We start from the raw sequence: 26,944 nt of genomic DNA, 5'->3' as shown, positions 1-26,944 counted from the left end.
ACTCTTATGTGATGATATGAAAAAAAAGTTTGGCTGAGCAAAAAAAAAAACTTTGGCATGATTTTGTTTCTAAAATTGTAATAAGCTCGGAAAAGCAAAAAGTGGAAAATGAACGGCGGCAGATTTTGCCCGAGCGGGAAAAGATGTACCCGAGATGAGAGCGCCGGAGCAAAATCGGAGCCGAGTAAAAGCAAGCTCACAATCAGTTTGGCTGGTAGCGCGCGCGAACCGTGAGTACTACGCACAACCAACAGACTGGTAGAGGGAGAACCCGGGAGAGAGTGGCGAGTGATACGAAAGCTCGGGTGGGGGATATCGGATCGAGGAGTGAGTGCTCTTGATTCCTCAAACCGCGAGTCGAAGAAGGATGCGAGCTTGCAGAAAAAGAGAGGGAGAATAGAAAGGATGAGCTTGTGTGTGTGTAGCGATGGCGGAGGTACTGTTAATGCCGAGCGCGGCCGTCCGCGGCGCTAGCCGCGTTTGGGCGGATTGAATGCGGATTGGTTGGCTGAAGGGGGCGGGGCATCTGGACCTCCCACTCTCTCGCGGAGTGTCCGCGGTGATTGACAGTTGGCGAACGACTGCGGACCGCGCAGGATCTAAACGCTAGGCGCTTCCACGTTCGCTCGCTTCTTCGGTTGCTCGACGGCGTATGGTCGCACGCCCGGTGTTAATACTTTTTATCACTGAAAACGTTACACGCGGCATTTTTAATCTATTGTTGTTGTACTGAGCTTGAAATACACCCACTGTTAATTACCATCATCCGCATTTTTTACTGTTTTAACTGTTTGCTTCACTGTTTTGGAGCCGTCAATAAAAGTTTAAAAAGGAAATAAATATAAATATTTCTACGGCTATTTTGCCAACAGTTTTGTTTTTGTTAACAGTAACGTAACGCATTCGAATAAACGCGCGCCAATCGGAGTGGTAAGAAGCGCTCAGTTTTAAAATCAAAAGTTATTATAATTCCCGCGTTTTCGGATTTAAAAGTGTCTCGTTTTCGCGCGCGAATTTCGAGAACTCGAAGATATTATGTGTGTGTTGATTTTAGTTTTTGAAGAGTTTTCTATACTTGGTAGACAAGATTATTATTGAGACAATAAAATCCAAATAAAGTCCTGGATAAAGTCCAGATAAAGTCCTGGATACTCGCATACATACTTACATATTTATATATATTTGTGTATACGTATATATATACATATATATATATATATATATATATATATATATATATATATATATATATATATATATTATCAGCAGCCCCGCGTGCTCAACCGGCTACTTAAAGCCAAGGAGTATCATTCCCCCACCATTGCAGCACTACTATCGACAACGACCTCAACCCCCCTCAGAAAAGTTAGTTGTTACACATCACGGATCCGAGGATGTATAATAACTCGTGCACAGTGACATCGTGATCTTTGTAATATATATTTGGTGATGAATGAGTGAATAAATATATTTCCTCGCGTTTAATTATTTTTATTATTATTATCATTATTAATTATTATTATTATTGATATTTTTATTATTATTGTCATTTTAATTATTATTATTATCTTTATTATTATTATCATTATAATATTTATATTTATATTGTTGTTGTTTTTTAATTTGAGCAAGCCAACATTGTTGAGCTTGTCAATAAGTTTGACAGGTAATAAATATATATATAAATTAATAAATAATAAATATACAAGTACGGTGATTAGTAGTGCGCGGGACAAACTTTTAACGTGTGATTTGTTAAATGGAGTATCTCTCAAACGGTCCAAAGCAATAAAATAATATTACCATCCACGATATCAAGCATCTGATGGTGTCGATAAAATTATCTATTAATTTATTGATAATTATTGAGTTTTAATTTTGATCTGTCAGTGAAACAAAGTGACAGGTGTGTTGATGCGTGAAACTGAGATCGATTTACGTTAATAAAGATTATTTATTTATTTGGAAATTCGGAAGAAATTGTTTGGAGTGGCAAGGATGAGACACCACGGGAATACTGTCGATAGTAAGTGTTCGACGCACTGCTGACGTCGGCGGCCCTATCAGCCGTCAGATTAAAGGTCAACCATTGTTTTTGACAAGCTTTGAGTCAACTAGTCGAGTGTTGCTGCCCGGAGGAGGGCGGGATCGCGCGGAATATCTGCCGCGAGGATCTCACTATCCTGATAAATCATTTCTCTCCTGGTCATCAGTATCCAGTGATTGACTGGTCGAATATCATCATCGGTTTGCTGAGATATCAGTAAAAGCGCGTTTTGTTGCTAGACATTGTTATTTATCACGTGGGAATTTTACTCGTTTGGAGTACTCGTTACTAGACAAAATATTGCGGGAAAATATAAGAGAGTAGTGTGCAGGGAGTGTGAAGTGTGAAGTGGAACTCGTCTTTTATTGTGAGAAAATATAGCCGCTACGGTGGCTCAGCACGCAGAGTTCCCCGGCGCGGCCAGGGCGTTCATGGCGCAGCCAAGGGTACGTTTCAGTACTTTTATTCTTAGTATTTTTTCAAATTTTAGTCATCAATGCAATCTTAAGTATCAGTCAAGAGAGTTTTGTCGTTCGTAAAAAATATTTACGCCTTTATTTTATAAATACAATGCGGGTATTTTGTTCCGAAAATTTTTGAATGGCAAAAGAGGAGCTTAAGCTATTGTCTGTTGGACAAATTTAAACAAATTTTATTTTGAAGAACTCTAGATGAAAAAATAATAAAATTATAAGTTCAAATATAATTGCTTCAAATTTCAAGGATTTGAAAATAATTTTAGAAATTATTGTCTCAAAAAAATAATTTTGAAAGCTCTCATTTTTTCAATTTTACGTTTGGAGTAATTCATTACAAAAAAAAAACCATAAAGTAAAAAATGACAAGATATTTTTTATAAAATATTCAGTCATTTATTTTACAAAAAGTGTTTTTCTACATAAACTTAAAAAAATGTTAGTCAAAAAATTAAACTTTTGATAGTTTCGAATTTACACTCTCAACACTTGATAATTTAATTAAAAATCAAAAAAAAAATCTCTAGATATAAATACACACCTTATTTAACTTACATAAAAGTTTGTTCATTGAACCGTCGGCAGACTGGATGTCACTTGACAGAACTGCAATTAAAAACAAAATTGTAGCGCTTGAGTATTTATTAAAAACAGATGGTAACAACAATTCGTGTAAATAGTTTGTTGGTATTCTAACAAAATGAAACGTTAAGCGTCGTATATTATTATCGTCCTCATATATTAATGTTTTTTTAATGCACGATGATACGGGCGAGTGAATATGAGTTAATAATAGGAATTACAATGTAGTGTGGTTTAGAACGGTCTTTAATTTTAAAATGCTGTGTTTATACGACAGATTCATTAAAATGTGTTATTAACATCAGTCGTACGTTTTACAAACTGCTAATAAGTACAATGTACATATTTTATTACATTTAATACTGTATTACGTTTTTTGGATTAGGAATTGGTGGTATAAATAGTTAAAGTAAATTAAAATGGACAATGGTGCTTACAGACGCACGTGCTTCCGTTTGCTGTTGTGAATATGTCAAAAAGAATTACACGCAGATTTTCAATAAGACCCGATCTATTATCATAATCACAATGATAGTCATCAATCATTAATGAGTACATATTTTTCTAATCGAGAAAATAAAATAAAATAAAAAAAATTTTTTATTACTCGCAAATTGAAGATTCTTTTTTATTTACGAGGATTATCGAAATGCATATCTGATTTAGTGTGCTAATAAAATCTATAGTACGTGTTATGTGTTTAATACACTGATAAATTTTTATTATAGGCAAAGACAAGTGTTGTGATGATAACTTAATACAAAATATAAATAATAATAAAATATGTGTAGTGAAAAATAAGCTGAACCGATTATCGACATTTGCGATTCACTGCGTTGGATACTTGTCATTGCAAGCACGTTTTTACTTTGCAAAATAATTTAATTCTTGAATCGCGTTTTAAAACTTAAACTCTCTGGTTGTTGTTCGTTATACTCTGCCTTCTGTCGATCCTGCACTCACTTTTATCATCGAGAGTCGCGTTCTGAGTGACGGGAATTTATAAAATATAAGGATAAATTTAATATATAATATTGTCGAGGGAATACTCGCCGATCGCTTGCCGTCGCATCGTGAAACCTACTGTCTGATAAAAGTGAACACCAGGTTCTTCGCAGTTGCTTTATTATAAATTTTTTTTTTATTTAATTCAATATTTTTTAATAATTTATATTTATTGTAAATAATTATTTATAAAAAATGTGAGAATTAAAATAAATGACGCAATAAATATAAAAGACTACCGATATATGTATATACTTACAAGTAGACGATGTGAAAAAAGTTATCGTGGTATGTTATAAAAATACACACATTACATGCTTACATATACATTTATACTGGCATATGTGATAGTATATCAGACATGAGCGTGATAAAAAAATTTACACAAAATTATATTTATCTAAAATCAATGATAAGACTGAATCTTTTATTATTGACGAGAGAAAGACTGAGGAAATAATAAAGATGAAAATTGTAAATTGTATTTCTATATATTATTGTATTTGTTATATTACATTTATTATTGGATATATGTTCGATAAAATTAGTAAACAATAAATTTTACGTCATCAATTACGTGGATTAATAATACAAAAAATATATATGTGATCACTAGAGTCATAGACTAGAATCAATATAAATACATTTATTTACGTTTCGTCAAGTACGTTCATAAATATGAATGAATATTTCTTAGTTTATCTATTATTATCTCAGTGTTTGATGTTTGAAGACAATTATTGGAGCAGCGGACAAAATATTAGTACTAGTGCTAGTGTTAAATAGTAAATTAAAAAAAGGTGATGAAGATTTGGTCTAGTTTGAGAGAGATAATAACCGCGATTAACGAGATCATAAATCAAATGCTGTTGGGACTGAATTTATTGTCGAGTTCGATCGTCATCGCGAGATTCCTATTCTGTCAGAAAATTGTTATTAGTTTTTTTTTTTTCACTTAACTCATGTTTTATTTATTTGTTTATTTATTGGTGCTAAAAATTGATAAGTCCGAAACTATTTTTGAATTTGGAGTGATAAAATTTTATTACAATTTTTTAATGACTATTTAATCTTTTATGTAGTCATAAATTATCTGGTCATAAAATTACTAAAAATTTTTCCAGTGAAATGTGAATATTTATTTTCTTTCAAAGAATTAATAAAAAATTTTTTCGTATCTTACCAAAAGATTTAAAATTGTTAAAAAGTGCCAAGTGTAATTTTTTTCACCACCGAGAATAATTTTTCACATAACTTAAATAAATAGGATTTAAATTTCTAAAAGATTGAGATATCAATATTAAAATAAAAAACAAAAAAAAAATGAGCAAAACATTTTCTCTTTGAAATGAAACTAAAAGATTAATAGTACAGCAGTAAAGTATTTGACACGAGTCATTTGACATTGAAGATTTCACCGCTTAATTTGGAATCCCGTTGGAAAATATCTCAAAACGTTCCATTACATACTTTTATATACACTCCTATATATATAAATAAATAAATAAATATAATACACTTAACTTGTATTACGTGTATTTGTGGTTTAGTTTCGAGCGTGCGTGTTGTATGATCTCGCGTGTCTGTGGTTTTACGGATTTCTTCTCAGTATTAGAGTCTGAAACCGGGCGAATAGCCATCGAACGAAATGTGTGTATACCCTGCGGGATAATCGCCAAAGTTTTTAAAAATTTATTATATATCGCATACCATGCCATACCACATACATTCACAAAAATACACACACATACGTATCCAACTATCCATTAGATGATAATATAAAGCTACAGGAATAGCCGGTGTATCTTGTAGCATAAACTACAGCATCAGCCACGAGAGTTCGATGTACGTGACAGCTCCAAGCTGAGACAACTTCCTTGCACGTTCTTATTCCGCAAATCCAATGTATCAGTATAAGTATGAGTAAGGAAACTTTCGAGTCCCTTTTATTTACGTACAGTGAAACCATGTCTCTAAGCGTCTTTATACATTACACTACAAATAATGTCCAGCGAAACGTGTACCATTGATACAATCCTAAGCTAAGCTTGTGTCTGTTTTCATTTTTATTATTATGAAGAAGATAAATTTATAATTATTTTACTTGTTGTCAGTGCATTTTAATATTGGAATATTTTATAAAAAAATTATTGGTCAAAATTTTTTTCTTAATCTACAAATTGTCTTCTCTAAACTTTAAAGAAAAAGTCAATTCTCAGTAGAAAAAAATTTTCTCAGCTTAAAAAAAAAAAATAATACAATTTTTTTCTTCAAAAAAATTTATTAAAGCAAAATAAAATTTTTCTTTTAAATTTATTAAAGCAAAAACTATTCTGATCTTCCTCATTGATTTTTTTCGTTGAGAAAAAATTTTTTTATCTCTTGTCATACATGAATATAGAAAAATTTCACAGCTTCCGTCGGCGGTCCATTAATTCTTTATATCACTTCAAACATAAAATATATATAAAAAATAAAATACTTTTGCATCGAATAAAATACTGAATTTTCCAAGGCTGATAATCATTAAAATTTTCATTTAATTTTCGTTAAAAAAATATTGAAACATTTACGACAAATACACTGATGAACTTTCTCGCTCGCTCCAATGGCCAGGCCCCTTTAAAATATTCCACTTCATGTGTAGTAGTGGTGCCAGTTGACTGATATATCTCTATGTCAGTGACCATGTGAATTATCTTTAGCAGCTATTTATTTTTATTCCGGTATCGAATCTCTCGGAAGACTTTCGGGCTTTTTATATTAAAAGATTCATAAAATATTTAGAGTTTAAATAAAAATTAACTGCAGACCAGCTTTCAGCTTTCAGTTAAGTGCAGTCCTCAAAAAAAAAAAAAAAAAAATATTTAACGACAATCATGTGTGCATGTGTGTATTATGTACATAACATATACATGTGTGTTATTATCCGTGGTCACGACTATTAGAATCCGGAATGATAATTAGCATCACGCCACCATCAGAATGTTATTCCCGCATCTATGCGTCTATCCGTCAAAAGCTCTTTATGCAAATATGCACATCACATATGTGTATGTATTGCCGCAAGAGACAACCAGCTAACTCGATGCCCGTCTGTGTCCAGACACACAAACTAAACACATATATTACACAATATGTAACGTCGAATTGTTCGGTAGTTTGTATCCTGTTTAACCAAAATCCGTTTGCAATCTGAACAATTGACATAATTCAAATAACCATAATTACCGTAACCAATACAATTATTTAAGTTGATAGCTGTCAAGTTTATTGTTGCGAAATATTTAACATTTACGTTTTTCTTATACGCTTATTAAATTAATTAATTCATTAATTACTCAATTAATTGGTGCTATAATATTAATTGTATTAATTATATGTAATTATTACTTAAACAGCGATTTCAAAATTTATCGGATACAGCAAAACGGAAAATTCGTTTTACGTCAGGATATTTTTTGGTCTCTGGCCACCTGTGGGTCGAACAATAAGCAGCAGGAAAAGGAAAAGGAGTTTTATTTTTTTCGCGTATATAAAATACATATCATTAATTCGGATGTCGGCTTGTATTAGCAAACTACAGCGGATACTTTTTGTATGTTATTATTTAACGTGTGACAAGGAGGTAGACGTTTTGATGTCCCATGTGTTGCGTCCGTGTGACCCAGTTTGGATCGACATTCACGCTTACATATCGCACACAACACTACTCTATATTACTATATTACAAACTACGGTGATAATAATATCGACTGACTCAAGTGTCGTTTATGAAGAGAGCATATCGTCATTATCATCACCGTCTGTCGCCCCACGAACTTTGCCCCACTATCTGTCTTGCGACTCCGAAAATCGATGCTTCAATAATTATTCATTCAAATCTAAAACTCTCAATTAGAAATAATTTTTTAGTTTGATTAAATAATAAATAATAATTGTTATAAAAATGATTTCAGTATGATGATGGCGGGCTGCACGGAAACTATCTCGAGGGCGCCGGGGGTGGTGCAGGTGCAGGAATGTACGACCCCCACGGAACCGGGCGAGGGATCTCAAGTTTGCACCACGGCCCTCACATGGGTATGGCAGGAGCACACCCTCAGTACCCGCCACCTCCGCCCCAACCACCTCAGCACGTTCTTGCAGCGGCAACAGCATTAGCCGCCTCGCAAGTGACTGATGTTCACAAACGTGACAAAGACGCCATTTACGGGTAAGTAACATATATGTTAAATATTATATGTTCATGTATATCTTTATTATGTTTCCGTTTGTCATTATTTGATTAATACCTCCGACTGTATAATAAAAAATAATAATAAATACCGTGCAGTGGTAGCGTGTACCACTGCATATATACCGCCCAATCCCGCAAGGTACTCGAGTTAACTTCCGACACGAATGCAGAAAACTATAACTATAACTGAGACCATCTCTGCTCTTATTGGCGTACATTATTTCATTTGTATTATTACATATTGCATATTAAATATTACATTTAGTATTTCCCCCTTAATTGTTAGTCGTCCTTTGTTCGCTTAAACACCCGCTGGTATCAAGATGGAGGAAATAAAATGGCAGTTTGTTTAATTCATTAATCAAGTATTGTAGATCGTACATATTGTATGTCGTATGGGTAAAGTTTAAGTATAGTACATTCATTACTTACATGAGAAAGATTAAGAGTAAGAGTAAGATTAAGAGTGGCTGAGAAATATATATATGTATGGGAGGAATGGAAAGATAATGAGGAGAAACGAGTAGAGTAAAGTAAAGCGGCCTCTGTGATTTAAAATGCAATAATTAATTCTTCAGCAGAAGCGTTAATTGACTTTTTTATTCTCCCGCGCTGTTATGTGTGCGTATACGGGTGTGAGTGTCATGATGATAGAGACATCGTGTGCCACGACGACAACTACTAAGACGATGGTGTGATCCCTCAGACGAGCGGACATATCACCCATTGAGGTGAGTTTTCTAATAAGGTATTTCCCCCCGTACACGTTGTGTTAATTAAAAAATTGCACAAAAAATTTATATATAACATTCCAAATAAATATAAAGAAATATAATATAGATATATTTGTTGATGTGTGTAAATGTATTTATGTGGATAAAGAGAATGCAGAGGGGCATCGCGTCCGGTAATCTGCATCCGAGCGTAGATCGACTTCTGATAAATTAATTTTTCAATTAAAATTCCTACTTGTTTGCGCTGGATAGATATATTTTTATCCATGGTAAGGTATGTGTAGGTATTCATTGTATATACGATGCGTAATTGAGAGGCTACCGGTGGCCGCATGAGTTCAGACAAGGGCAAATTCGATGCCTGTGCACCTGGCGCAGTGAAAAATAAGAGCACACTTTTGTTTTGTTATTTTATTTTACTTTTTTGCTACTCCTTTATTTGATGCCAAGGTATTATATTTTATATACGTTTATGTGACGGCAACTTTTTCTTTGGGCTGGCTGCAGAAAGAGATGATATGATCGTCGTGATGAGTCGAGAATAAGATGAATTTTATGGATGATTTTGGCCTTTTTTTTTATTTTGTAAAAACGCGACATACTTAAATTGAAAATTTTAAATGTTTGAGGATAAAATTTCGTGATTTATTGATAGAGATCTTGGGATCTTCCCTCTATTTTAGTTGTAGATTATGATAATATATAATATAGTATTATATGTGACCCTCGCGAAACAGGAGCTTATAATTTTAAAGGTAAACCTACAATTTGTCCAGTCGTGTGCCCGACCTCGTAACTGAGTTTATTTATTTTTTTTTTTTTTTGAAGAACGCCCGAATTTAAAAAAAGCAATTTTTCAATAATTTTATTTTCCAAATATTTATGCTTTTTTTAATTAAGTAATTAAAGATAAACATAATAATGTTATCGATAAAACGGGTAATAGACGGTTAATTGAGGTAATTAAAAAAAATTAGTGAAATAATTAATAACGAGAATGAACGATAATTATCGTGAGATAAGGATAAATTGTTGTATTTGGATTTTTAATAAATAATTTATTTATTCAAGTGAAAATCGATGATCGATTAAATGAACCGTAATATGTATGTGAATATTTAAAGTGAAGGTAAAAATTTCTCTTATTTGGTGACCGGCTGGCGGGTAATTTTGTTATTATTATTTTTATTTTTTCTATTTATCTTTGGCTGACTTTGTGGCTAATGGAGGTATCGGTCCATGCTCGAGAGATAATTGATAAGCTTTGTGCAGTTTGTACCGTGATGAGCATTCGTCTCTTTTATTTAATTTTTTATTACAAATTTAGCTTTTTCGTTTTCTCGTGACTCGAAGCTGTCTGCTCCGTGAATTTATATCCTTTGTCCGACAATGAATCCACGGAAATCATTGTATATTGATTTGCTCGGGTGCCTCGTGGCTTCACGGCTGTTTTTGCGATTAAATAATATTTTTCCACCCAAATACGTCCATCTTAATCCACAGCATTGCCAAACTATCTTTGGAAATAAAATTTTTTTATAAAATTCAGAACAAAATCTCAACATTTACCGAAACAATCTAATAATACGCGTGACATAACAGGTAAATATCATCAAACAAAACAGACAGGGGGAGGACAATAATCCAGCCGATGAATTGTACAGAGCACTGAAAACCGCAAAACCGCATCATTCCCTAAATAACGTTCAACAACCAATCATATCATTACTTCTGCGGTCGTATTACTGACACCTTGTTTATTTACCAACAAAGGTCCTTCGTTTTTCTCTTAATCCATGAAAAAATTTTCATACAATGCTATGTTTCAGAATAGAACAATAACTTATTATAATTTTTCATTTTTTCTAAAAACTTTTTCATCAGTTAACATATCATTTTAAATATAAATACCAGTTTTATATCAGTGATAACATGCCCTCTATTGGAGTTTATTTTCATAGCAACAATTATTAATTAACAATTTTCACCGTAAAAAATAAAAATGAATACAAATCCTTGCATTACTTTTTGCTCGAAAAAAGTAACACCACAATCCAAGTGCGCAAAAGAACCATCTAGCATCCAAAGAGTTTTTAGCCGGCAAAACGCAAAGCGCCTTGATACAACGAAGAGTATAATAGCACTGGGGGCAGTATTGGTAGTAAGGTTTTGCCATCCTCCAGCTCATTTCTTCGGTGTTCACTGCTGGTACGTCAATTTGTCGACATTCGTTCCGAATCGTTTTATGCCCTGCCGCCACTATACTCGTGAAGTTACCTACCAGACCTTTACTACTCACCAACAGTAGTGAGCCAGGGCTTAAGGATCTTTGAGCACATTACACATGCTACCATCCGCGACTTGACCCCAAGTCCTCGTTCTGATTACTTGCGGGTCACTGATTAAGATTAAGATTCTCTGATGGCGAATCGCAAACATTCTTTTTACTATTTCTAATATTAGATTTCTTCAATGCATCTGTATTAGAATAGGAAAGCAAAAAAATATGCATGCAGATTTTGTCCAAAGATTAAAATATTTCTTGTTTTTGTTATTATTATGTATTTATTTGTGAGAAGATTGATTGTGATATTGATCTGTAAGGTCGTTGCACTGTGTGCGATACTTCACTGGTGTTATGAAGATTCAAGTTACGTTCAGTTGTTATATTATACATGATACACATATGAAGCTCTGAACGCGTTGCATCGAGGCTAATCTTATCTTATCCCCCAATCCTCTCTAGGGTACTCAGTTCACTCTCTTTATTGCCTTTTATTTTTTTGACTTTATTATATTTATCTACAAACGTGATTCTTGTTATAGTTATATAACACATTAAAGCCCTGGATGATGTTCAAAAATACCTTGGGGAGAATTTAGGGGAGAAATGATTTTATTTATAACAAAAATAAATATTTACTCTGTTATTTTCCATAGATATTTATGAGAATCAGAAAAGACTTTGGGATTTAATTTTTTTATAGATATAGCATTGTAGTGAGATGAAGCGACATAGCTAAATACAAACGGCAGGTCAGATATAGAGGACCAAACGATAAACAGCTGCTACAATATTCCTCGGAGCAGCCTGGCCAAGAGTGGCTTCCGTCGGGCCGCGTAGGGTCTCCTATTCTCGACAACTTTTAGAAAAAAAATTTATGTATTAGTATTTATGTGAATATGCGTGTGAGTATGAGTATTTATAATATAAGCGGGCAGATACAGAGCAAGAAGTTTGAGAAGAAAAAGTTCTTAGCAAGAAACTAAGAAAGTTTTTCGTTCGGATGCTTCACGCTAGATTTCATTTCTTGCGCGATGGTTGTCCGCGTTTTAATCGTGCCCGCGTTGACCTTGCTGATGTAGATACCAGGCAAAAACATCCGGTGTTTAGAAAAAATTTATTCCACTGACTATATTAGATTATGTATCATTATTTTATAAAGATGTGAAGAAAATAAATTTAAATGGATTTTATTTTTCTTTTTCAGACATCCGTTGTTTCCATTACTCGCATTGATTTTCGAGAAATGCGAATTGGCAACATGTACACCCCGAGAACCTGGAGTAGCGGGTGGCGACGTTTGTTCGTCTGAAAGCTTCAATGAGGACATTGCAGTTTTCTCTAAACAGGTAAGAATTTTTTTAAGAATATTCAATTGAAATTTAAAATTCAAATCAGTGATTTTTATTATCATGGAACACTTGAATTCTCACTAGGACACTCTCGAGTCCTGTTAAATCAGAATCCAATTCCCTTATTTTAAATTTACTCGCTACATTTTTAGTGTATCCATCTTATTCTATACTCTATACAGTATGCTATATCTAGTGAGCACTCCACAGCCTCTCGGCATTATTTCTCACGTAATCTTTTACTACTCGGTTTTCTATAAGCTCAAACTCTCTTGAGGTGCTCCCCAAGGACACGTAGGTAACTCGAGCTCCTCGCCGTGGTTTCGGGCTCTTTTTAAAACCTATACCCATTTTTACCGTCTACATTCCAGTGAGCACACGTGGCTAAATCACGCGTTTACTGAATCCATCAGAATGCAAAAAAAAAAAAATATATTAACTACATATGTACGCTGTAAAAAATTTGTGTAGTGATGATTTTTAATTGATTGTATCCCTTACTTCAAGAAGAATTTTATTAATACTGTCAATAAAAAAAATTTGCGGAATAAATTCTTTTTTTTTTTTTTTTTTTTTTTTTTATTCCATAAGATAAAAATAATAAAATAGCTGTTTCTTTATTCTTTTGGATTGAAATCTAAATTTACTCGTCATTTTTTACAGTGTATTAAAAACAATTATTCTTAAATTAAACAGTCATAATATTTATTATTCACTTTATATTTCGTTCAAAAAACGATACTTATTTTAATATCACACCCAACATTAATAATTATCATCAGAATTAAGAGATGCAATCAAGAAGTTTTATTTTCATTATAATGACTCATGACGCGTTCTAAATCCACATAGACACTCTGTAAAAACAATAGTACACATATATATATAGTAGCTCGGGGGTAATTATCGTTAGATGATATGTACATAAAATCTAACAAATAAAATAAAAACTGATGTAATTCAGGTAGCAGTGGTATGACTTAAATTATAGAAGAAGGTAGCATCGTTGTTTGATAATAGTGATAAGACCCACATCACTATCATCTCACTGGATTACTCATAATTACATTGTTAATGTGTTTTTCAAAGTTTATTGCTGGTGTATCAGAGATGTTATTGTTGTATAATATACATTCACATACTCACATTCCCATATACTACATACATAGGCACAAATGTTTATTAGAAGAAAATAAAAGAAAAAAAAAAAAAAAAAAAAATAAGGCCACGAAAAATAAAGTTCAGAGCATGGCATGGCATAGCAGAGCTAAGTTATAACGAGATTCTCGTTCTGTCTAATAAAAACACCCAGGCATATTAACCCAAAAATACCTGAGAGACGCGGTGACGAGAATTCAAGATAGACGATATTCTTCAAGGCACAATATATAATGTGCTCGGAGTTCAATGGGTCCGTAGGAACCTTCACATTATTTTATTTTATTTATTTAGATTTTTTTTCCCGTTTTTTCTCTCGTTTCTTCTCGGTTCTTTCTCAGCTAGCCCGGGACTGAGACTGAGACCGGTACCGGTACCTACTAGGGGACAGGTAGAAAATTCTCATCAAAGGGTTTTAGTCTTCGGCAACCACCGGCTGTATCACGTTGCTAGGACCTCGCGTCTTTTACTCTCCCACCGAGAAAAAGCAAACCTCAATACAATCTGCCTGGAGATAACATTACTGTTGGATATTTAGCGTGTTTTTGATGCCCCTTGTCGCGGCTCAGCAAACGGACACACAAACACCCGTCTCTATAATTGCAGACGAGATTCCTATCCGTCGATATCTTGAGCTGAGCATAACTTTCCTTACACTTAACTTTGCATACTAACATGGAGCATTTGACCCCAACAATTATTTATTGCTCTCACTGAAAATAAAAGATTTTCTTGCATCCATCCCATCTCCATTTGGTGTGTATGTACGTCGGTGATGGATTGCCGGGTGGTGCTTAACACATTACTTGGATATTCCAATGGGCATCCTTTTCTTGGCTCTAGCTGGTAATCGTCAGCTTCTTAAATGCTATCTATACATCATCAATTTGTCATATTTTCACAAGTACCTATCACGTGTAGAGTGATGGCTATTTATGTTTATATAAATGGCATGTACATTCAAAGATAAAGGAGTAACAGGTGACAATCCTCTTGCGGGAGTTTTTGGATACCGCTAATCCGTGGGCAACACAGCAGAACTCTTAGTTGGCACAACGACTAAGAGAACTACTCAGTTCTCAAATGTATGTATTCATTATTGTATTATTGTATTATAGAATAAAATACAGCAAGCATTTACTGTGTAAACTGTGTACAGAACGCGTGATAAAGTCGACGATGGAATATATGAGATAGGACCCTAAGTTGATAGGACAAAGGGCCGCATGCTGCGGACGGATTATTTCGCGCGCACCAACTGCGCACATCCATACGTCATGCATACATATATTTATTTGTATGTACATAGATTTGTGAGGAGAAGGACAGAAAGAGACGGTGATGGGAGTGCAGTAGTTGCGATGTTGTCGAGAGGGAGACAGACGGGTGATGTGGAGAAGGGCGATGCTCATTTTGTGCCATTGTAAATTGATCTATTCAATAGGCTCTACCATTATCCCCCACGATCCTCATACTTACCCGTGCATTCTACATTCTACAGTCTCCATATACATATATACAACGTACAGGGCATAACACAAGTTTGAGACAACGCAGGAGGGCTTTAGGCAACACACACGATTCTTCTTTCACGGCATGGAAACTTAACTTGGTTGGTTGGTGCATCGTGCCGTGCCTAAAACGTGCCACGGGTGTATCCTGCTGGGTCCGGCGGCTCTCATTGTTGGGGCCCTTTTTTTCGTATCTTTATTTCCACTCTTTTGCCCTCTGAGCTCTTCACTCCACTCGTTTCAGCTTTTATCTTCCACTTCTATGCTGTTCCACTTTAAACTCGCGGTTGTACTGCTGTTCTGTTCCAGTCTTGTGTTTAGCTAAGTACCTGATGGGTGGCACAACACTTTTAGGTTAGGTTGCCAAAGCCGCTGCGGGATCTCCACGGCAAAGAGAGCAGTCTATTGTTGTCCATTTTCGGCCTCTTTGTTTACGGGATGCACAGCAAAATAATTCGGACGCCACCATGCGGAGGGAAAGTTAAATTTTAATTAAAACAGAAGAAGTTGTCTTTTATCGAATCGAAACTGAGTAGACTGGAGTTTACAGGTTATAGTTATAGTTATAGTGGTCTACACTGGAGATCTCGAGACATCTTTTTCGGTTTGTCGTACTACCTGCGAACGGTTGTAATGTCGCTGGCCTGTTGGGATTTATTACGGCAATTATAATGCAACTTGGGGGCATCAAACCCTCATAAAACGTTATAAACCAAAATGACAAGACTCTCAGGGAGCAGATGGCGCGCGCTTATCCTTATATGTGTCTCACGCGTGTGGATTTTACTTTTTACAACTATTTCATTTTATATTCATATTTATCTCTACATCCACATCCACTGAATTTATATTTTTATTTTATTTACTCAAAACTGTCACGAATTCCCGAAACTCGTTGAGTGAAAGTAAAATTTGATGTACATATTTCGGAGTAATATAAACTCTACTACAAAACTTGTCCGCGTTTTGATTCTCGTAACGATAAGAAATGACCTCTTCACGGCCTTTCGATTTCGTTTCACATTTATAACTCACATTTTTCCTCCCAACCGTTACCGATTAATAAAAAGTGCTTCTACTACAACTACAATTTATTCTTTTTATCGTTGTTGATTTATTTATTTATTTTTTAATTATCTTGAGTCTTATAAGAAGAAGGCATCAAACAGCAGCATCTGTTTCTCTCAGTTTTTGTTACTTGATGCACCAAGGCCAAGAGGAGGCAAATGTTTATGCTAAGGAGGCAGGTTCGTTACTCGTCAATTTTATGGGGTTATTTCTTGCGGAACGCGTTTCACCGTTAGAGAAACTGGCCAGTTTACATTTGTATATATTAATATGTCTGGCTTTACTTGCAAATGTCTACATATCCATATATATATATATATATATATATATATATTTGTATGTATAATCAGAATGTTATGTTATGTGGAGGATGGATGGATGGATGGATGGACGGTAAATGGTTAATGTACACATCCACAAATAATACGTATACAGATGATATATAAACAGATGACAGAGATGGAATAACCTTTCGGAAATTAAATTGGGATTCGTGGTAAATCAATGATATGACACGAGAATTATAATAATAATAACAACAAGTAAGAAACAAACTACCAATGTTTAGTATGAGAGATGATAGAATTTAAAGAGCACCAACGCTGATTATCATGGCTGTTGCTGTTTAGTCGATCCAGTAACCAGTAACCAGTTTCTTTCACTCATCACTTCTGGCATATGACGTCACATCCATACATTCCCCTCGTATTATTTTATTACAATACGAGACATTAATATTTAGTCATAGCAATGTATGACTGGTTCAGTTATAGGCTATATTGCCATTAGTCTGGCTGCTGTGATCAAATTTATATATCAGTATTTCCCCGTCAATCATCGTACCACGCCAAGAAAAAATAAATGTCTACTGTCAGAATTTAATAACAAAAAACAAAATAACTTAATCTGAATCCTCACTTTATTTTGTTTTATTATTTTATTAGTCATTACCAATGAATCGTAATGATAACAACAATGATAAAAAATTGTAATTATTAATAACCCTACCATTAAATAGTAACAATAATCTTTAAACATTTTAGGGTTTCGGTTTATTACCACTACTGTTGTAGTTTTTTATTGTATTTATCAAGATACTTATACTGTATAACTATGTTGGGATGCCTGTCATATTATTTTATTATATTGTAGCCAGCGGTGTCTAGTTAAAAGATAAAATATTACTCATTTTATTTTATTTCTAAAATTACAGGAAACTATTTATTAGCTATTAACCTGGTCTTTAAAAAATCAACGTTCTGTTATATACTAATATTACTTTTGACGATTTCATTTTGTTCGTTTGTTGTGACATCTGACAACCCCGGAAATTTATGAGTTATGACTTGAGTTTTCGCTGAAGAAAATTAAAGTGAGAAAATAGGGAGTACTGTAGACGATTCCGGTATTTTTTGAGATGAGAAGAAATAAGTTACCGGTGGTGTGCGTTCTCCGAGGGGAGCCGGAATTTTAGGGGATACGGACACGCTGAACACAATTGAAACTTTAAAGTCAATGAGACTATATACTGTGACTAGTCGAACTACCATGGGGAATAGAAACTCTATTTATATTTCTGTACCTATAACTACACCGACACTTATACCCTTGTACGATATAATACAAGACCTTTATGTTAAGGTCCTCTCAAAACAGTAAAACTTTTTTGACCTCGAGTTTAGATAATTTAAATTTTTTTTTGTTTTCACAAATACCCCAGCCTTCAGCAATCCGCTCCTTTTTTTATTGCGCTTTTTTTTACAGGAAAAAATCATCTGCTGTTATTGCTCCTGCAAATAGTTAAAATTTCCGTCCTTAAGGGTGCTGTAAAATCGACGTAACATTTCTTACTGCATTGTACTCGGAAAATGTTGTGTAAAAAACAACAACCAGCTTACAAAAAATGTGCCTCTATATTTCCTATACACAGTATTAGCAGAGTGCAGCGTATTGCGGGTTTAAAACCTCGCTGTAAAAATCGCTTTTTATTTAACTCAAAAACTCAACTCTCGAGCTCTTGGATTTTATTATTATTATATTTTATTTAAAAAAAAAAAATACAATCCGAATTTACTTTACTTTGTTCATCCATGTGCTGATCCTGATGAAGGGGTAAAAGTTTAGCAGTTTGTGTATCGAAATGAAGGTAAAAGCCTCATGGTCTTGCTGCTTTTAGTGCAACGACAGCTGCTTGCGTATATCTTTCACCAAGATCTCTCACACATCGCGTATAAACCCGATGATATCCGTTTACTCGTATACTTCACTACCCTTTTACTTAACTTTGGTACATACTTGTACTTTACTTTTACTTATACAGCCACATCCTCTAATAGAAATACATATGTACAAATTGTATACAGAGGATTACATTTATTTTTTTTTTTTTTTATTTAATAAACTGAAAATTTTTGAAATTTTATGTCAATATTAAATGTATTAATTATTAATAAAAAAAAAAATGTCAAATATGCCCAGACATTTGTAGTGGTACATTACAAATAGCTTCTCGACAACTCGAAACTTGAAAATGATTATCTAAATATTATCGGATATTATTTTTAACATTTCCTTGACTTATACAACGAATACATTTCACCAAGACGTCATAGAGATACACATTTATATATCTAGTATGTAGTATGTAGTATGTGCGTGGAGTTTATTATTCTTTTCCTTGTTTCTTATTCATCTATTCGTCTGCCTCAACATCCTCGTATCGAGCAAATAATATTTCTGTAGCGTTTAAATCAACACTTATAGTTTTGAAAAGGTATTTATACCCGATATTTATAAATCTTTATTATTAATTTATCATTTTTCTTATTCTTATTCTCATTTTATCTGGCAACATTTGTTAGAACAAATATTATTACCACAATAGATAATATTTAGGAAAGGCATTAATTAACGAAAGCTAATATTTGGATAAACTTTTAATTTTCGAGCTAGTTTTAATCTTTACTTGCATTGCCGTAGAACACCACAATTATAAATATATACAAGTCTTATATACAATATATAAGATCGAGCTGTTTACAATTTGTAATCGGGATGTCTACCTGCTTGGCGCTAGCGGTCGCCGCTCGGGGACCATCGAAAAACAACAGTTGACCAGAATAAGAGGAGGCGCAAGAACTAGTCCTTCTTCTCTTTTCGTCTTTCCTCACTTCTGCTCTTGATACTCTTCTTAGTGGATTTCTTCTTCAGTGAGAATATCACCAATACAAATACAAATACCAGTACCGATACCCGTTTTATCATCGTCTATACCCTAATGCTAACCTCAACCTCTTATTCTACTTTTTATTTATCTTACTTGTCTCACGGTCAAGTTGACAGTATTTTTGTCTGGGTTTGGTACACGAGACACCTTCATTACTATACACTGGATACTACATACCTATATCTATATTTATACCGCGAGAAGCATGAGGCAAAGGGAAGTACCTCCATTCAGAATTCAAACTCATGAATACCCGCTTCTCGCTTTTATTACATTAACTACGAGCATACATACGCCGAGAGTTATTCTTTATATTCATGAAGGATACATTGTACTGACCAATTGATTTTACTCTTTGTATTTAATTCTGTTACTATGACTATTACCGTTAGTTAATTTATCATTTTAACAATACTGTAAACCCTTCTCTGTTTTTTGATACAGAAATTTTTTATTCAAGGACTAAAAAATTTTTTACAAGCAGATTTTGCTTAAAAAAATTTAATTAAAAAATTTTAGGAATTTTAGTTTGATGAGTTGTAAATAGTTTTGTACAAATTTTAATTTACTAAACTTTTGGAAACAAAACAAATTTAATAAAATAGTATTGAGGAAGTAATAATTGCAAGGAAGCCCTGAATTAATTATTAGAATGACCCGAAAAAAAGTATACAATTTAATAGACAATATCAAGTAATCCCACTTAGATTTGATTATCTTCCGGCGTATTTCCGGGCGATAAAGCGGCTATCTGAGTCTTGTCTAGCAGTTACACCGAGCTATACAGACATAGAGACATACAGACATACGTAAACTCAATCTCAATCTATGCACGTACGAAATCCGAAGGCGGAGGGGCACACCAATTAAGTAGAGGCACGCGAGGAAAATCGTTTAAACCACTACCGCGATGCTATCATCCTTTCCACCCCCCTTAGTACTCTAATTACCGGTAGATCTAATTATTTAAGTATTTATGTGAATTTCTGTTGGGTGTTTCAGATCAGAGCAGAGAAACCTTACTACATTGCTGACCCGGAGGTGGATTCCTTGGTAAGTTTTTTTTTTTTAATCATACTGCTATTCGTTTTATTAAAAATTAACAATTACTGGTCTTTACAAATTCAAAACTGGCAAAATGACATCTGTCATTAATTAATTTTTTAAAATTAAGTATCATTCGGTTTTTAATAACTGTCAGCTTTGTGTTTCAAAATTATCATTTATATTCAATTTTATCAAAAAAAGTTCTTAAAGTTTTCCCAAGACGTGTTTTTTACTATTTTCTAAGAAAACTTGATCGAAAATTCTCTTTGAGTATTATTTTTACTGCGTATTACTTCAACTATACGAAATGTAATTTTTCAAGTGAGTTTTTTTCCGTACTTCGGCTGCTTTTTAACTTTCCCCGATATAAAATACCGGGATATGATTTAATACATCTTGAAGTTGGCTCGAGATTTACGGCGGCCATTCTTTTACCGTACTATAAAGTAGTTTGGTACTGAAGAAACAAAAATAATAATAATAATAAAAAAAATAATAATAATGTAATACAACTAAACTAAGCCGAGTATATATAATAGTAGAAGAAGAAATATTATATATTTAAAGATCTTCTCGAGTGGTTCGATCTAAAAGATAACGCGTGGGAAGTGGGCCTCTTAGGTTATATCCACAGGTCCTTAGACTTTATTTTGACTTCGTCATCTCCTCAACGCGGGTCGTATTAATTTTCGACTGATTCAAAAAAAGATAGATTGTCTTATCGGCAGGATACTTACACGAACTGGGATCTCGTTAGCATTGTATTGAAAGAAAAAAAAAAACAGATGAATTTCGTCACGTTTTTAGAAACCTTTTTCTTACTTTTTTTTTTTTTTTTACTTCGTTCGGTGAAACTTTGTGAGGAACCGATGAGTCTGAACTTGTGTCGCCCACGTGAGATAATCTTTGGTGTGTCACGACTGTCAGCAGCTGCTCGGGACATGAGAATGTCGGGGCTGTAATAAATAAAATGAACTAAAATAAAATAAAATGTTAACAAAAAACAAAGCATAAAACATAAAACAATTTATAGTCAAAAAATAAATAAATATTGTGTGATTTGCCAGCGTCTTACTTATGCTCAGGAATATGTTTACCATAATGCATCTGTACAGTGCAATATATGTATAAGTGATGCGAGATGCGAAGATGCCACTGGCACGTCTAAGGAAAAACAGATTCCATCTAAATTGTAAAGAGAATAACAGAAAAGAAGTCCTGGATCTGCTGAACCGAATACGAACCAAGTGTCGCGTTTGTTTATATAGAGAAGAAGACCTAACCACTGCACGGAGAAGAAAGAAGAAGAAGAAGCAGAAGAAGATGGAATCTCGGGGTTTTTATATTAACGATTCGAGTTGAGATAAAGTTAACTGGTCGAGTAGTATTCGAGAGAGAAACATCTCAAGTAAAAGTATCAATAACTGGACACTTATGTTCTGATATCGGACATTTAATGCCGGGTATATTCGTACATTTTTAATTGCATTCATTATAAATTGACGATGATGATGATGGTGAATAAATTGATACGAAATACTTATCAGCAGATAACTTTTTAAAACCACTACACAGATATAATCCATTATAAAAAAAAAAAAAAAAAAAAAAAAAAATCGTTTTACGACTACTTAAAAACATACTTTTATTTGCCGCTGTAAATTACTATTTAATTTTAATGACTAGTGTGACACAATATTGCGACAAATTTTGACCAGAGTCAAAGTCTTTTTTCAATTATAAAATATAAAATTGTTATTGGCTAATAAAGATATGAATTAGCATTTAATTTATAAAGTTCGAAGATTGTAAAAAAGTAAAAAGTGAAATAGGTATAATATGAATGAATGAACAAACGTAGAAATAAAATGGTTTTATTGTAAATTTTAATGAGATATTGAGACATCTGCTGGGAATGTTAGTAAAAATATAATGAAGAATAAATTCCGGGTCATAAAAATTGCGCCGCTGACGAATTTTAAAGCTAATGTTTTTTAAATGGAGCTAAAGTACTTTTTTAAAAGTGTAGATGTGTACCGGTGGTTGGTTTCATTAGCTCCGTGGCAAATCGCAATCTGCTTGCAATGAGTTTCTCTATCGTTAAAAGAAGGAAGAGTATGAGCCACGTAGACGCATTTCTGCCTTTTTTTTACCAATGAAGTTGAGTATTCTTCAGCTCAGTGCTATACCTATCCCAACACTAACCAGTGTGAGTGCACCGAGCTTGAGAACTATAGTGGTGAAGCGTGCAGCACACCTTTTCATCCTCCATCTGCTCATTTTCTTCCTGGTATGACCCCTGCTCTCTTTTTCTAGAGGCTCTCGCTCGCCGACCTTGTTCATTTCTCTGGACTCAGTAATACGAGTGTCACGCCAATCGAACAAGAACAACTAAACAAGAGCTACTAAAAGACAACAACAAGGATACCTAAAGCTAAGAGTGTATAAGAGAATAAGATTATTTTTTGCTCTATTATTTCGCGGAATGGAAAAGTCTACCGGCAAGTAGATTGCTTCTCCGTTTGCCAACTGATCCTATTCGGAAATCCCATTACAGTATGTGCCAGTTGAATTCCTGGATTCTTTTACGGACACTCACCAATACTTAACTCATCTTCGCTTTTCTGTACCTCCACCACCACCAGCATCAGCACCATCCAAGCTATTTTAGTTTTAGTGTAACTTTTTTTCAACGAATGACGCATGAGAATATCTTTTGACCAATATGGTGTCGTCGGTATCGTCGTCAGCAGCGTGACAACCAGATCACGCTGGATAACTTGTTGTCGATTTTGTCAATAACATCTTAAACTTGTCAAACAAAATAAGCATCAATGCAACAGCTAGAATGGATAATAACTGATCAGTAATTTCAAAGATTTCGGAACTTTAAATGTCACTTCCCTCCGACTTGACTAGCACGCGGTGAATCACACATCAAAGTTAACATTACACCACACTAGTTTCAGTCTGCAGTATGTAGTATGTAGTGTGGTTTTAAGTATAAGCTGTAACAGATGAAGCTGGCAGGGTCTGTGGCCTCACGAGGATGGTACTCGAGGCGACACTCGACGTGGGCGTATAAACCAAGTCGTCTTACTTCTTGTTCTTGTTCTTGTTTTTCCTCTTGAGGTTCTTTCTCCAACTCGTAAATACATACACATGTGGTCTCTTTTCTCCCATAAGTAATTCCTCTCTTCTTGGTCTTTTCATCCGTGTAGCGACGTCGTAAACGAAACGAGGGAAGCCGCCAGGAAAGAGCAAAACGATTGGGACACACACAACCTGGTATCTGGTATCCAGATCCTCAGTGCTCAGAGAGACCGTCATAGTAGTAAAATAAGAGTTTACTTGGATGAATAACTAAATAAAACAACAAAAGAGCTCGTCTTAAATAAGATTCCTATTAGCATACGCGAGAAATTACCCAATGAGATGCTAATTGTCGGTCTTAGGCTGTAAAAATAATTGATCCTGGGACCTTCCTCATATCATCATCCTGATAATATTTCTTGCTCATAAAATTCTTGTAATTAGTATTGTCATTTAGATTTTTGTTAATTTTTATTTTCTTAACGAAAAACTGCTTTTGATATTAAATTTTTTTCAACATATTAAAAAACTGGTTGTTGATGACGTTGACGAACTCTGGGTCTGGAATTCAATGTAACTATCCAAAACAGATTTAAGATGCTCCTCGTTAAATTTCTAGGGACATATCAATTTCGATAATTGACCTCTGACTGTCTCATAAATCAGTTGACGTCTCTTCATCCAGACCTCTTTCATTTACATTATTATGATCATTATTATTATTTTTTTTTTGGCTCTCAACTTTCGATTCTTGAATCTTGACTCTTTAGAGTATACGGTCACGGGATACCAGGGACAAAAAAATTTAGTAACTGATAGAGAGTCACAGTAACTTGTAACAGTATCCTCACACTCAAGGATATTCAAGAGCCGGAATAGCCACACATACGTGTGTAAGATGAGGGCGATATTGATCCAATGAGCAGCACGACACAATCGGTTTTCACCGATTCAAAAGTGTATGTATCGGATGAGTTTCAGTGTCATGGTAAAGGCCCAGTTCCTCTCAGGATATATGAGTAAGAGTATGAGGATGAGCCAGAGCCAGAGCCACCAACCAGCAACTGATGAGAAGGAGATCGATGAAAGACCGCGATGGACATGTCGAACGACAACTCGGGTGGTCCTCGCGCCAGGACTCGTTCTTCGGTCGCCTCTTCGCCGAGAAAAAACGCCTTGGGATTCGTCTCAGCTGGCGCAAAAATTAACGTCTCCGTCTTAACTTGTGCTGCTAGCTGATAGACTCTGCTTATATATGTTATGTGTGTTATGTATTACATTAAGCTGCCCGGGACGTCTGCTGTCTCTTAACTCTTATGTTTTTCTCCTCTCATTTGCCATTGGGACCATCGCAAATAAAAGATACATGGATGCACAAGCACACACATATTCATACATTCAAGCTAATGAGCGAAATCAACGAGTCTCCGGAGTAAAGGGTGGTCCTCACCTCGGTTATAATTTCAAAGCGACGGTTTTAGTGGCTCTCTTTCTTTTCCATCAACCATAATACATATTACTTTTGGCTTAAATACTCGAGGGCTTAACTAGCATAACTAGCATGCTGAGTGCAGCCGACCGAGCAGAGGGAAAGAAACTAAAGCCTAAACCCGTACCGGTTTAGGTTATGCACTGCAGAAACTGAAGAAAACAAGTAAAGAGACAAGAGACTTAATTGTGTATGTAGAAAACAACTTGCACAAGAGTACCAGGAGAGTCTCCTCCTTTTGGGCTTGTTATGGCCCTCGTTAAGACGTTAATGTCGCCGAAAATATTCATAAAAATGCAGGTGCATACCACACACATCCACGTGGTTCATCAGCGTCTAGTGTTTAGTTGGTTTATTTGAGTACGAGTCTCTGCGCCATTCTTTTTGAAGCTCCGTTCGTGGCCCGTGTAATAGGCGCGAAGATGCTTCCTCTTTTCTCTCTTTCAGCTGACGCTTTGTACTTTATTTTTTATTATTTGAAATCCAAAATGATGCAGCTAGTCTCACAAGCAGAGAGGAGACTTTATGACCATAAATCTCCGGCTATTAAGACACACTGCTAGACCGGGGCTTGATGGCCCGTACAAATTACCTCATGTGGCGTGTGTGGCTTTCTCCTTTACGCTCAACATTCAACGTTGCTTCAGTATTAATATTCGGATTCCCTAATTTCGTGCGCAAGAGTTGAGTTAAATATTAACTATTGAAGTAATAATAGACATATGCCGGTACCTGCATTGCAGAAAATTCTCTTCGAGAAATAACTTGTGCAATACGAATGATTATTATTTTCCGTGCTCATTTCAGTGTATTTATAGTTATAAGAATGAGTATGTAAAATGAGCGTTATTCTATGTATGTGCAATACAGACATAAATATTGAGTATCGAAGTGTAGCATAATACAGTACAGAATACAATAAATATAAATGTGAAATAATATAGAGACGAGGACAAGGCAAGTCGTAAATCACCGTTCATCGATAAGAGAATAGTGGTCGTGGCGATTCGCGCGAGCCAGTCACCCAGCCAGCACTCTCTACTGTCTCTTCCTCATTGATAATTGATACAATTAACGTTCATTCATTAAGCGACGTCTATCTCGCGCGGCCACGAACGACCTTTTCAGCCGATCGTATAATAACCGGCTGAGAGAAGACTCAGGCACATAAACTTTCAACCGTCTCTTTCTCTCGAGCTAATTTACAGACTCTTTTTTCCACACTACTATACAACTATTGCTTTTATATAATTATGTACATATATATCTATATATACAGATGTTAATATCAATGTGAAGGTATAGTACACAGCAGTAGAAATCGCTTAAATAAAAATTAAAACATCTTATTTATACTGTAAGGCACACGCGATGTGCGAATTTATTGCGCGATATTTAAGCTCGAATCGACACTCTGAGGAAGCTCGTTAATTATTATATTATACTTACTACTACTGTAATAGTTTATAACACCACTTATATAGAGAAAGATTTATTTATTAAGAAGTGAGACAGTGAATAGAGAAAACGACAAATGAGGAGCGTTAATATTAAATAATCCAGCTAAACATAACAGCAAATGCCACTCGTTGAATTGGCAAATTGGTTTATCTGTAATCGATTTTAGTGATT

General features: G+C 34.5%; 1 protein-coding gene across 4 annotated transcripts in view; it reads left to right on the top strand.

The window, feature by feature from the left end:
• The first annotated feature begins 560 nt into the window (after positions 1–560).
• Positions 561–26,944, top strand: part of Hth (Meis homeobox homothorax) — a 267,463-nt gene continuing 241,079 nt past the window's right edge. For 2 of the 4 annotated variants that reach the window (XM_074248774.1, XM_074248772.1), the window contains exons 1-4: positions 564–2,493; positions 8,070–8,326; positions 12,576–12,717; positions 20,686–20,736. In XM_074248774.1, coding sequence (XP_074104875.1) covers positions 2,479–2,493; positions 8,070–8,326; positions 12,576–12,717; positions 20,686–20,736 — 465 coding nt within the window. In that variant the 5' untranslated portion in view covers positions 564–2,478. Of the gene's footprint in view, positions 2,494–8,069; positions 8,327–12,575; positions 12,718–20,685; positions 20,737–26,944 lie in introns of all 4 variants that reach the window. The other 2 variants (XM_074248773.1, XM_074248775.1) reach the window with 2 other exon arrangements.

The sequence above is a fragment of the Cotesia typhae genome, unplaced genomic scaffold (genome assembly GCF_013202065.1).
Source record: "Cotesia typhae breed Kobodo isofemale line unplaced genomic scaffold, CoteBio_Ctyphae contig_5, whole genome shotgun sequence".
Classification (NCBI taxonomy): domain Eukaryota; kingdom Metazoa; phylum Arthropoda; class Insecta; order Hymenoptera; family Braconidae; genus Cotesia; species Cotesia typhae.
Note: the sequence above shows the minus strand (reverse complement) of the source record. Positions and strands in the feature narration are given on the sequence as shown.